Source organism: Diospyros lotus, chromosome 1 (assembly GCF_014633365.1).
Source record: "Diospyros lotus cultivar Yz01 chromosome 1, ASM1463336v1, whole genome shotgun sequence".
NCBI classification, from domain to species: Eukaryota; Viridiplantae; Streptophyta; class Magnoliopsida; order Ericales; family Ebenaceae; genus Diospyros; species Diospyros lotus.
In genome coordinates this window covers 43,203,996-43,217,007 of record NC_068338.1, presented here as the reverse complement: position 1 = coordinate 43,217,007, position 13,012 = coordinate 43,203,996, and the positions used below count along the sequence as shown (strand labels likewise).

General features: G+C 38.2%; 1 protein-coding gene across 1 annotated transcript; it reads left to right on the top strand.

Moving 5' to 3' along the window:
• Positions 1-9,595: 9,595 nt before the first annotated feature.
• LOC127793840 (uncharacterized) lies at positions 9,596-12,570 on the top strand. The gene is made up of 5 exons (XM_052324591.1): positions 9,596-10,219; positions 10,315-10,370; positions 11,412-11,470; positions 11,920-12,523; positions 12,567-12,570. The coding sequence occupies exons 4-5, from the start codon at positions 11,925-11,927 to the stop codon at positions 12,568-12,570; spliced, it is 603 nt and encodes a 200-aa protein (XP_052180551.1). The 5' UTR covers positions 9,596-10,219; positions 10,315-10,370; positions 11,412-11,470; positions 11,920-11,924.
• Positions 12,571-13,012: the final 442 nt, after the last annotated feature.

Here is a 13,012-nt window from a genome sequence, read left to right as displayed (position 1 = left end):
GATTGGTTGGCTGGTGTTGTTGGGGAAAGATTCTTTAAGATCTGGTGGGAGCGCAGTGGACTCAAAATTGATGGGGGAGAAGACAAAACTCATAAAAATATCTAGTTTTGATGCAATAATTGAAGTTGAAGTTGCTTTCTTAATTCATGTCGTTTGGCTGGTGATCATGTGGGAAATGACACCAATATTGTTATTTTAATTGACTGACGGAGAGTAACGTGAAGATTCAGTCTGGATGAATTTTCATATTGAATTTACAATAAGTCCATAAATAAATATATATATATATATAAGAAGGGTTAGATGACTTTTTAAGATTATTTTTAAATGTGATTCGATATTTAAGTTCAACAAAAGAAAAGAAAAACAGTCAAGTGATGTCTCATGGCCGGTCACATATAAGTAACGAGGACATGCAAGATATATATATATATATATATATTAGGGGTTTTTACATAGAGATTACTCTCCTCACATGAAAGAATAAATATTTGGTGCTCTTATAGTACAAGTCGAGTGATCAAATGAGTAAATATATCAGTGTTATTTCGATGGATTGCGAGTTCAATTCTCGCTTTGTACAAAGGCCAAAAATTCAATCTGTAATTTATCTTCTCTGGCGTAATCGAGAGTATGAGCGTCGAAAGTCGCATAAGAGTGATCATTCCAAAAATAAATATTTGATTTTTCATATATACAGTGGTTTTTCAAAATTTTACTTTTATGAAAAAAAGAATCTTAAATTTCCAAAAACCTAAATCTCTAAATCATTAACCCAACATGTAAGCATCCCCGTCTGGATATTCCAACCATCCGGACTACTCGAATGAAAGCACCTACAGAAGGAGAAAGAATAAAACATAAAACAGAAACCACCCTGACATGCATACACAAGAATTAAAACAACGAAAACTAAGTTATACATATGCATGCACTACGGATATTCCGCTAGCACAGCGGTCACATGATAAATAAATACCTACAGACACATATGCCAACATACATGAGACACGAGGAATGACCTGGCTCAGTAAAAAATAATAGAGGAAATAACTCTCAAACATGAGAGGTAACTATGACTAACAAGGGAATGACGGGGACCGATGAAATTGCCTGCACATCATACCGACTCTACCACTAGAAGCCAACTCCCTTGCCCCTAACCCACGCTGCCACTACCTAGAATGATGAAAAGTAAAGTGAATCGAGAGATTTAGCAAACATAAAGAAAGAAAGACTGCAGGCTGAACATATACAGTAAACTCTCCCAAGAACACCAACCCCCAAACACACACAAGCCATGAGACACCCATCATAGTATAAAAGTGTAAATAAAAGCACGTATCAGTTATTGGGGCCCACACAAGACACACGGCACACAAGTCCCATACCAACCTGCTGCTACCCTGAAAGACAACATATACCTCCAACAAACATGTGCGCGTCGTCCCGGGTTGGTGTTCCTGACACTCAAATGCTCGCATCGATCCTCCCGACACTCGAATGCTTGCATCAGTCTTTCCGACACTCGAATGCTCACATCAGTCCTTCTGACACCTGAGCTGTAGAGTAACCGAGCCATAGGCTCCCTCGGAACGGTCCTCTTGTCCGAGACCTGTGAACTGTCGATAACCATGCAGTACATATAAAATGCAATGACGTAGTGATCATCAACGTGATACACCGACGCCCATGCATCCAGGTATTAAGCCATGTTCCGCCCACATAGTAAACCACACGCGATGCATATATCCATGCCAGATGCAAGCTAACCATGCTAGAATGTTTGTAAGCACCCCCGCCCGGATATCCCAGCCGCCAGGACTACCCGAACGGGAACGCCTACGGAAGAGAAAAATAATGAAACTCGAGACAAAAACCACCCCGGCATGCATACTCAAAGATGAGAGCAACGGAAGCAAAGAAAAACACATGCATGCACTACGGGTACCCTGACTGCACTCTCACCCTGCAATTAAAACACAATAAAAACAAATCATAATAAAACTTTTATATTTTTTTTTATTTTAGTGAGAGGTTTATACTCGCCAGTGTACGAGTGCAGTTGTAGTCCAAATTTATATTTATATTTTCTGGATGAATCCAGGTCGTCCACTGAGAGATTTATTTATGGCAAAAGAAAAAGAATGTCACACACACGCACACGCATTTGGACAAATTGGCAACAAGGTTTTTTTATGAGTTTTTTTTAGACAACAGATACTAGAAAATAAAGTAAGGCAGAAATTGAAATAAACATTAAACGTAAAAATATGAATTTGGATAGTGCTTGAGTTAAGACAATTTCAGTACCAACCCGTTGATTCCCAAATTTTAACATAAAAAATTAGCAACATTAATTTAATTTCAGATATGAGGGTTTGTTATTAAATGCAATTAGAGATAATGATAGTTCTAGGTTAAGCAATCCCCATACATGATATGCGAGATTCTAATTTAAGCAACCATCATAAATCCAATTGCAATTAATACACAAAACAACTAAATTAATCATTTGGGTTTAGGTATGATAGCGTTTCCAGTTCTAGTAACTCTCATACATGGCATGAAAGCTCTAAGTTAGGCTTACGCTCCAATCCAAACCTAGTGATTTTTTAATAATTAAGATACACTCATACTGAAATTTAAATTAATGTTACTTATTTAAAGCGCAGCTTTCTTTGGGAATCATTGGCGTTGGACACTGTCCTTGCCTTAACCCAAGATTAGATTTAACTACTCATTTTTATTTGAAAGTTAATTGACATAAATTTAAATGATGTAATTTAAATAACAGAATTTAAATGACAAGAAATTTAAAGGTATAAACTAACCGGCCATTTAGGCGGTGAATAATTAAATAACAAGAATTAAAATTGCAGAAATTTAAAGGCATAAACTAACCGTCCATTTAGGCGGTGAATAATTAAATGACAAGAATTAAAATTGCAGAAATTTAAAGGCACAAATTAACCGGCCATTTAGGCGGTGAATAATAAAGTAATAATAAATGACATAAGAATTTAAAAGAAGAAATGAAGGAAGTAAGATCACAAGAGAGAATACTAAAGAAAAGGAGAAAGAACAAGAACAATTCTCAAAGAGAGAATTATAAGGAAACAACTAAACTTTGATTCAAGAATAATAATCACACTTACAAATGCAATCAAGTGATCTATTTATAGGCCACAAGATGCAATACAAACCACACAATTTCAATTATTCAACTAGACATAATTATATCTAATGGGCACTCACACACTTAAAGTTAAATGGATTTTAGTTATAATACACACCTAATATTAAATGGATTTTAGCTAAAATACATACCTAATAAAGCACTCATAAAGTTAAATGGATTTTAGCTATAATATCCACCTAATAGTTAAATGGATTTTAGCTAAAAAACACACCTAATAAAGCTCTCACATAAAAAATAAAAATAGATTTCTATAAATTGGTTTTTAATCTTTATTAGTATTAAAAATAATCCTTGGGCCTTCTCCAAATAATATCTTCCATGGGTTGCTCAAATTGGGCCTTAATTCTTCATGGGCTTGAATTCTTCATGGACTTGAATTCTTCATGGACTTTAATTTTTCATGAGCTTGATTTCTTCATGGGTTTGATTTCTTCATGGATTTGAATTTTTCATGGACTTTAAGTCTTCATGGGCTTGATTTCTTCATGCCTAAAAAAAAAATAATAATAATACTTTAATGTTATTAATAAATTATATATTATATATATGTATTACACATGGCACACATATATATATATTATATTATATTATATATATATTACATGCATGCATATAATGATGTATATGTATTATATATAATTTTATATATTATTATTATTATTATTAAATTTTACTTTAAAATTTCATTTCATTCATTTTTCAATTTAAACTTGCATATAACCATAAAATATATATTAATATCTAATTTAAACTATTTTTAAGATCAAAAGAAGGGTATAATTATAACAAAATTTTTATAAAATTAACTACTAATCATACCCCGCTAACATAGCAGTCACAAGATAAATAAATAAACACAAACTCCTGTGCCGACATACACAAGACTCGAGAAAACACTTGGCACAGTACGAAATAATAGAGTAAATTCTACTTAGACATCAGAGTAGATAGGGATTGACGAGACTGCCTGTACACCACACCGACTCTGCCGTTAAAGCTGACTCCCTTGCCATGGCTCACGCCGCCACTACCTGGAATGATGGAAAGCAAGGTGAGTCGAGAGACTCAGCAAGCATAAAGAAAGAAAGGCTGAAGGCTAAACATAACCAGAAAACTCTCCCCAAAATAAACCCCCAGGTACACACAAATCATGAGACACTACAACACAACAGCTCAATAGCATAACAAAATAAAAGCACATACCGGTCCTTGGGGCCCACATAAGACACTTGGCACCCAAGTCCCATACCAACCTGCCGCTGCCCTGAAAGGCAACAAATGTCTCCACAAACCTGCGCGCGCTGTCCCAGGCCGGTACTCCCGTCACCTGTATCCGTCGGTACTCCCGACAACCGAGCCATAGGCTCCCTCGGAACGGTACTCCCGTCCGAGAACTAAATACTACCAGTATCCATGCAATGCACATAGAAATGCAATGGCGTAGTGAGCATCAACGTGATACAAGGCGCCCATACATCCAGGCATCAGGCCATGCTCCGCCCACATAGTAAACCACACGCCATGCATATGCTCGCGGTGGATGCAACCTAACCAAACTAGAATGTCCGTGTCCAAGCATACTCAATAAATGAATATCCCAACATGCATCCCGTACCCATGTGCATATCAAATCATGAACAGTAATACAAGATATCTAATCATGCAGTAAATCACATACCGGCAGAGCTAGTCAGCAGTGCCTGGCACCGGCCAACGGCCAGTGACTAGGGGTGTCCACCCGACGGTCCACATCAGGGCCGTACCATAGTCTACCCCAACGTCACCAACAACCGACCCCTGCCCCACTGCTCAATAGCTCTAACCGAACCATAAATAAATCTGAGAAAAACTATAAGTAAACCCGCACGACTAGGAACCTAGTTCCCCAATTGGGTTCAGCATCATTCCGAGAGGAATGGGGGCGGTACAAACCCCCATAAGCTCACAACAAACAAAACTCTAGAAGTCTCGGATTTAAATTAAAACAAATGAATAATAATTTAACAAATAAAGTTAGGTGCCGAATTAGAGTAAGGGAGGTGAAAAAATACAGGAAATCACGGGGTCTTCCACGGGAATTAAAGATCAGGAAGAGAGAGTTAAGAGCTTGCCTTTACACGGTCGTTTCTTCTCTTTCTTGCACTCTCGCTGCGAAGTAAAACGTTTAATAGCGATTAATAAATCCATGACTCGCATTAATTAAATCTAACCGCGTAATATAAATAATTTAACAGCCTAAAATCCCACGTAGGCGCACCACAATTAAAATCCCAACGAGTCTCGCATTTATTTTAAATTAATTCACACTAATAAAATCCTCGAAGCCAGCTTAATAAATTAAATTTAAATCAAATGACTCAAAATTCTATAATTAATAAACGAGCCGAAACAGACGAAGAGAGGTCAAATAATTTGACAACGAAAGTAACGACGAGGTGGGTGAAAAGAACTTGTCTTAACAGAGATATCCTTAGGCTCGTTTCGACTCAACACGGTAAAATTTATACAAACTGCAATATCCCAATTAATTGCTAAAGTTAACAAAATTGGACGCAAAATAAAATTCTGACCGTACAGAATATTAATTACTAGTTGCTCTACATACCTGGGTAATTAAAACTTGAATTAAACTTGAATTAATCTGGATTTAAGCCCCCAAATCATCCATTTTCACGTTCACGCGAGTACTGGAATTTCTGTAATTGCTTACTGTTCGAACCAACATGAAAAACGCCCGATTTGGGCTTTAAAAAGAGGTAAAAAGCAACGGCTGAGGCGCGGCCACGTGGCAGCGTGCGGGTGGCCGCTGGAGGCCACCGCCATAGACGAAACGGCGTCGTTTTTGGACGCCTGGGCTAAATTAAAATCGGCTGAATTTCACTGCCTCGCACGCATGCTCGCCAGCGGATTCGATCCCGCGCCTCGCCCACGGCTGCCCTCGCGCGCGACCGCTTGCGCCCGCGCCCGCCTTTACCCCTATGGTGCCCCCCATTAAATTTAAAGGGGTCTTCGCCCCTTTTGCGGAAAATGTGCCAGCCCCCCTCCAACTTCCTTTAATTGCACTAACGCCCACTTAATTAATTACATTAACTCCCGAAATTTCTGAAAATCCCACTATTGAATTTCTTTTAATTTTCCTGTAATTCCAGAAATTCCTAATACAAATTAATTAATTATTTTAATTTCTTATTTCCTTAAAATCACATAATTAAATTTTATTAAATCACAACAAATTATTTTAATATTTTCTTTAAATTATATTATCACACTGCATCAATAATTAATTTAATTCTTAATCATGGGTCACTACAATGTTCGTGTCCAAGCATACTCAATAAATGAATACCCCAACATGCATCACATACCCATGTGCATATCAAATCATAAACGGTAATACAACATATCGAATCATGCAATAAATCACATAAAGGCAGAGCTGAGCTAGTCAGTAGTGTCTGGCACCGGTCAACGGTTAGTGACTAAGAGTGTCTACCCGACGGTCCACTTCAGGGCCGTACAATAGTCTACTCCAACATTACCGAACAACCGACCCCTGCCCCACTGCTCGATAGCCTTAGCCGATCCATACCCGAGAAATCCATAAATAAACCCGTACCTCTAGGAACCTAGTCCCCAAGTTGGATTCAGCATCATTTCGAAAGGAATGGGGGCGGTACAAACCCACGTAAGCACACAACAAATAAAACCCCAACGAGTCTTAAATTTATTTTAAATTAATTCATGCTAATAAAATCCTTGATTCGTATAATTAATACTCAAAATCGAAACAAATTAAGGAAAGGCGTGGGGTTCACAAAATGGAAGGAGCTCACAAAGATAGAAGAGAGCTTGCCTCTATTTAGCTGTTTTCAGCATTTTCACGCTCGCACGCCACCAAATTAATACACGCTGCAAATTAACATAAACTTCCAAAATTAACAAAATCAGACCCAAAATTAAATTTCAATAGTACATAATGATTAATATATATTTCTCTACTCACCTGATTAATTAAACCTTGATTAAACCTCACTTAATCTTGAATTTTTCCCCCAAATTTCCTACTGACACGCCTTTTTCTTCTCTTTAATTTTCCTCCTTGTTTCACAACTTCCTCTGCTTGAACACACATTTAAAATAGCAATTTAATGGCAAAACAGAAGCGGCCTAACAAGCGCCGCATGGTAGCCAAGTGCTGCCCACCGTCTCACATGAAACGACACCGTTTTGAGAGCCTAAGGCTGATTAAAAATCAACCATTTTTCCCCAGCCGCGCGCATACTCCCCCAAGGCTCGAACCCGCATCCCTCGACTTCTCCCTCACACGTGCGACCATCCCCGCTACTCGCCTCTTCAGCCATTATATGCCTCTATTTAATTTTAAAATGAATCATGGCCAATTCCGCAAATCACATTTCAGCACTCACAATACCCATTAATTACACACTCGAACTTCCATTTCCACTTACACCCCAAATTTCTAGAAATTCACTCAAATCATTTTATTTTAATCTTTCTTTATTTCCATAAATACCTCTAAGATTTTTAATAATTAATTGCCTCTTTCCAAAATTTCAAATAATTTAATATTTTCTTTAAACTCACAAATAATCGATAGCCACCATAAATACAAGAATTATTAATTACCAACCGCTCCCAATTTAAATTAATAATTATCAGCTACTCCCAATTAAATTAATAATTATTAATTATTGCCGAATTATCAGGATAAACACAACAAACATTATTTTATTTTATACACAATCATAAAATATAATATACCTAATCTCCATATTTTCTCTTTGTTGAACTTGATTTCATTGCCTTTTCACTCTCTTATTTATATCTCTTTTATGTCTCGGGATAATAATATAAAGTAATAATTTTTAATAATTAAAACATAAAATTTTGATATTTTATACATTAGGATCAAAACATAATATTTTTTAATTATTGAGAAAGTACAACAAATCAATCAATATATTCAAATACCATCAACTAATTACTACGTAGCGTGTCACTTGTGTGTGTAACCTTCTATCATAATAAAGACGTAAAGTAATATTTTTTAATAATTAAAATATAGAATATTAGCATTTTACATGTCTTTAAATAAATATTATATTTTTTAATTATTAAAAAACACGTATATATATTAAGCCTAAATATTTGTAGATGGATATAGTTTTAAGTGGTCGACAGTCTTCGGCTTGGAATGGATTTTAGCTAGGTTTTGAGCTACGTGAGGGTCATTTTAGGTTAAAATTCAATCATTTTGTTCAAGGTTTATAATTTGGGGTATTTTTTTTATTTTTCATTGAGAATTTATTTTAAAATTATTTTTTAACCAAAAAATTAAATATACATGGCTGAAGAAAATGATAATAATGCCTTAACTAATATTAAACAATTATACATAATATTATTATTATAAATTAATTAAAAATAAGAATATCAAACTTACTCTTAAGTGGATGTAGTAGAACAATAGAAAAAATAAAAAAAATATAACCGCTAACCTTAATTAGTTTGTGAACTCAACTAAAATTTTAATTTATCTCCAAATAAGTGTAAAAACTAATCAGTTTATAACTTAAGCGAAATTCAATTTATCTTTTAAATCATAAAAATAAATTAATTTCCAGTTTATCTTTGAATCATAGAAAGAAAGTAATCTCCATAATTTAAATTTTTATTCAATTCAATTATTTTTTTCTTTAGTTAATAAAATTTTTATTATTTTTCAAACACGCAATTCTTTATTTTCTTTTTTTTTCCCCATAGTTAAGAAAGGTTTTTATTGATTTTTTTAACACAATATATATTTGTGCTTCTAATTCAAAAGTTGAAATTTTCTTATTTTCTTTTTGGGTTAGTAGTTACATTTTTCTAATTTTTTTATATATTTTTCTCTTAAATAATCAATTATCGTCACTTTTCTTCATTTGGGGTAAATTTAGTATTTTGTTTTCAATTCATTTGTAATAATAAAATAGTGTGTAATTGAGATATTATAATTTTTTTTACTAATAAATCTAGATTTTTATTAAAAAATGATGTAATTTAATTAAAAATAAAATTATAAAATAATTAAGCATCTTAAGTTATAAAGTGAGTTTAATGAACTTTAATCGTAATATTATAACTGCATGACGTATATACATATGCGCTAGGCATGATAATTGTCTTTCAAAAAAAAAATATATAAATCTGTACATTACAAATTATGACAAATTTGTGAACAATAGACTAATCTAGATTGTGAATTTTAATTTTTAAAAAATAATATTATTTATTTATACTGAAAATGGATTTTCAATTTAGGTGGATCTCCAATTTAGATGACACATTTTTATTATGCAATAAAAAGTATATGTAGTGACCCATAATTAGAAATCAAATTAATTATTGGTTTAATGTGTTAATTAATAATAAGATTAATAATATTAACAATAATGTGAAGTATAGGAATCATTATATTAATAAACATAATAATAATAAATTATTATTAAGGCTTAGGAAGTTTCATGGAATGTTTAAGGATTTAGAGGTTCAATGTATAAGTTAAGGGAAAGAATTGAGTGGTGTGCGTGAAGTGGTGGGAATTAATAAAGGCAGCCTTAATTAACATTTAAAATTGAAGTGGGATGCTAATTTAAATGAAGATGCAGCCAGTATGGGTGGCACGCGGGCATGTGAAGGCGGGCGCGGATGCGGGTTCGAGACGCAGGCGGGGCTGCGCACGCAAGGTTGGAAATTGGTTGAGTTTTAATCAACTAATTGGCGCCCAAAACGGCGCCGTTTTGGGTTAGAGGCGGTGGCTTCCCAGCGGTAGCCACGTGGCCACATTCTGGCCGCTTCTTTTGGCCAATTTAAGGCCGCTTTTCTGCTCAACTTTTACAGCACGAGCAGTGAGCAATTTCAGAAGAATCCAGCGAGCGCGCGATCGTGAATTTGAGAGACTTTGGGCTTCAAATCAGAATTAAATCAAGTTTAATCAGTGAATTGATTATCCAGGTATGTAAACAAGCTAGTAATAAATATTCTGTACGGTCAGAATTTCTTTTAGAGCCCAATTTTATTAATTTTGGCAAATAATTGGGATATTGCAGTTTGTATAATTTTTACTGCTTTTGGATCCAACGAGCCTAAGGATATCTCTGATAAGGCAAGTTCTTCTTACCTATCTCGACGTTTCTGTCGTTGGCGATTTATTGGGCCTCCCTTCATTTGTTTCAGCGATTAATTAATTATGAAGTTTTTAAACGGTTAGTTTACGATTTAATTTATTAAATGGATCTCGTGGGTTTTATTCGTTGGTTGCCTACGGGGGTTTGTGCCACCCCCCTGCCTGTTGGGAATGATGCCGTACTCACCCGGGGCTAGGTTCTTAGCGGTTCGGGTATTAATTGGATTTTTGGTTATTTTCTGGCTGGAGCGGTTGTGCAGTGGGGGCTAGGATCGACGGTTCGGTGGCGGAGTGACTGTCGTACGGTCTACCTTAGGCCGCCGGCGAGTCTCTCCTACCCACTGACCGTTGACCGGTGCCAAGCACTGCTAACTTGCTTAGCCGTTATGTGATTATAGCATGCCTGCTTATATTTTATTCTCGTTGCATGGCTTGATGTGCACATGGGTACGGGCTGCATGTTGGGATTAACATGATTTGGTTATGCTTGGTCACGGGCATTTTAGCTTGATTATAATGCATCCAGCACGGGCATATGCATCGTGTGTGGCTTACTATATGGGCGGAGCATGGCCTGATGCTTGGATGTATGGGCGCCTGGTATCACGTTGATGCTCACTACGCCATTGCATTTTATGTGCATTGCATGGCTACTGATAGCATTTAGTTCTCGGACGGGAGTACCGTTCCGAGGGAGCCTATGGCTCGGTTGTCGGGAGTACCGACGTGGATACGGGTGACGGGAGTACCGCCCCGGGACAGTGCACACAGGTTTGTTGAGGATATTGTTGCCTTCCAGGGCAGCGGCAGGTTGGTATGGGACTTGGGTGCCAGGTGTCTTGTGTGGGCCCCAAGGACCGGTATGTGCTTTCACTATACTGCACTGTTGTGTTGTAGCGTCTCATGACTTGTGTGTACTTGTGGGGCTGTGTTTGGGGTGGTCTCTTCTTTTATTTATAGCCTTTCATTTCTTATAAACTTGCTGAGTCTTGCGACTCACCTTGTTTTCCATCATTCCAGGTAAGGGTAAAGCAAAGGCCGAGGGCGAGGATCGTTCCACTTAGCAGTCGGCCGCATTGGTAAGGTGTACAGTTAGCTGCCCCCGTCATCTCTGATGTTTTGCTAGAGTCGCTGTCTTTTATTTTTGACTGTGCCAGGTTGTCATTTGTACCTCCTATTGTTGGCACAGGGTCTGTATGTATTTTTATATACTTCATGACCGCTGTATCAGCGGGGTGCTTGTGGGCATGCATGTTTACCGTTTTGCTTCCGCTGTTAAATTTCTTATTTATGCATGCCAGGGCATTTCTGTCTTTTGTCTATTCCTCTTCCCTTCTGTGAGCGCACTCGTTCGGATAGACCGGGTGGTTGGGATATCCGGGCGGGGGTGCTTACAATGTTGGTATCAGAGCGTCTTTAAGTCAATTTGGGGGACAAGTAACTGTACACCAAGGCTGTTAGGTAGAGTTAGAGTGTTAGGACGTGTCTGTTATTACGAAATGCGTTCTAATTAATTCTGGTTGTATAGGTATCATGGACGCACGACGTGGGCGAGGTCGTGGTAGACCGTCGGCACGAGGTAGAGGACATCTTGTCCCTACTCCGGAGGTTCAGGCTACAGGTGCGGGAGAGCAGAGACAGCCAGGGCCACCAGATATGCAGGAGACATTAGCGGGTATTTTACGAGCTGTAGATGTACTGGCAGCATCTCAGTTGCGACAGGAGCGCAGACATGATGATAGGACCGCTACGGCCCAGGCGTCGCATTCAGGTACGTCGGGAACAGGGGACGGTTCAGGTGCTACAGTGCTTAGAGATTTTATGGCCCTGCGACCACCAGAGTTTAGTGGAGGCGCTGATGCGACAGTGGCTGAGGATTGGTTACTAGCGGTGGAGAAGCATTTGAGATCCATAGACTGTGCAGAGGCCCACAGAGTTCGGCTGGGGACTTTCTTGTTACGAGGTGACGCCGAGCGGTGGTGGGAGACCACCAGACAGAGATATGGCGATGGAGGTCCGTCATGGGCACAGTTCGTCGAGGCGTTCAATGAGACCTATGTACCAGCTTGGATCAGAGAGCAGAAGGTGTTTGAGTTCATTAAGTTACAGCAGGGCAGTAAGACAGTTACGCAGTATGAGACCGAGTTCGTGGCATTATCTCGTTATGCTCCTGAGTTAGTGACCCCTGAGTCGCGTCGAGTTAGCAAGTTTCAGAGGGGGTTACGACCAGAGATCCGTCATGCCATGGCTGGTATTGAGGCCCCTGACTTCCCTACGGCTGTTCAGCGAGCCCACGCGGTGGAGAGGGATCGATTGGAGGCCCGAGCAGAGCAGTTAGTCTTGAAGGGTGCAGGGAGCAGCAGTAAGAAGAGGAAGTGGGATGCAGGCAGCCAGAGTTCGGGGTTTCCACAGTGCCGGCAGTGCGGGCAGAGACACCAGGGGCAGTGTCGGGAGGTACGTCGAGATGTATGTTATCGCTGTGGTCAGCCGGGGCATTTGAAGAGAGACTGTCCACAGGCGCCTAGACCGACTACACCAGCCCCACCAGCTACACCGGCCACAGGGCAGGAGATTATTTGTTTTCGCTGTGGACAGAGGGGCCACCGAGCGAACAGGTGCTC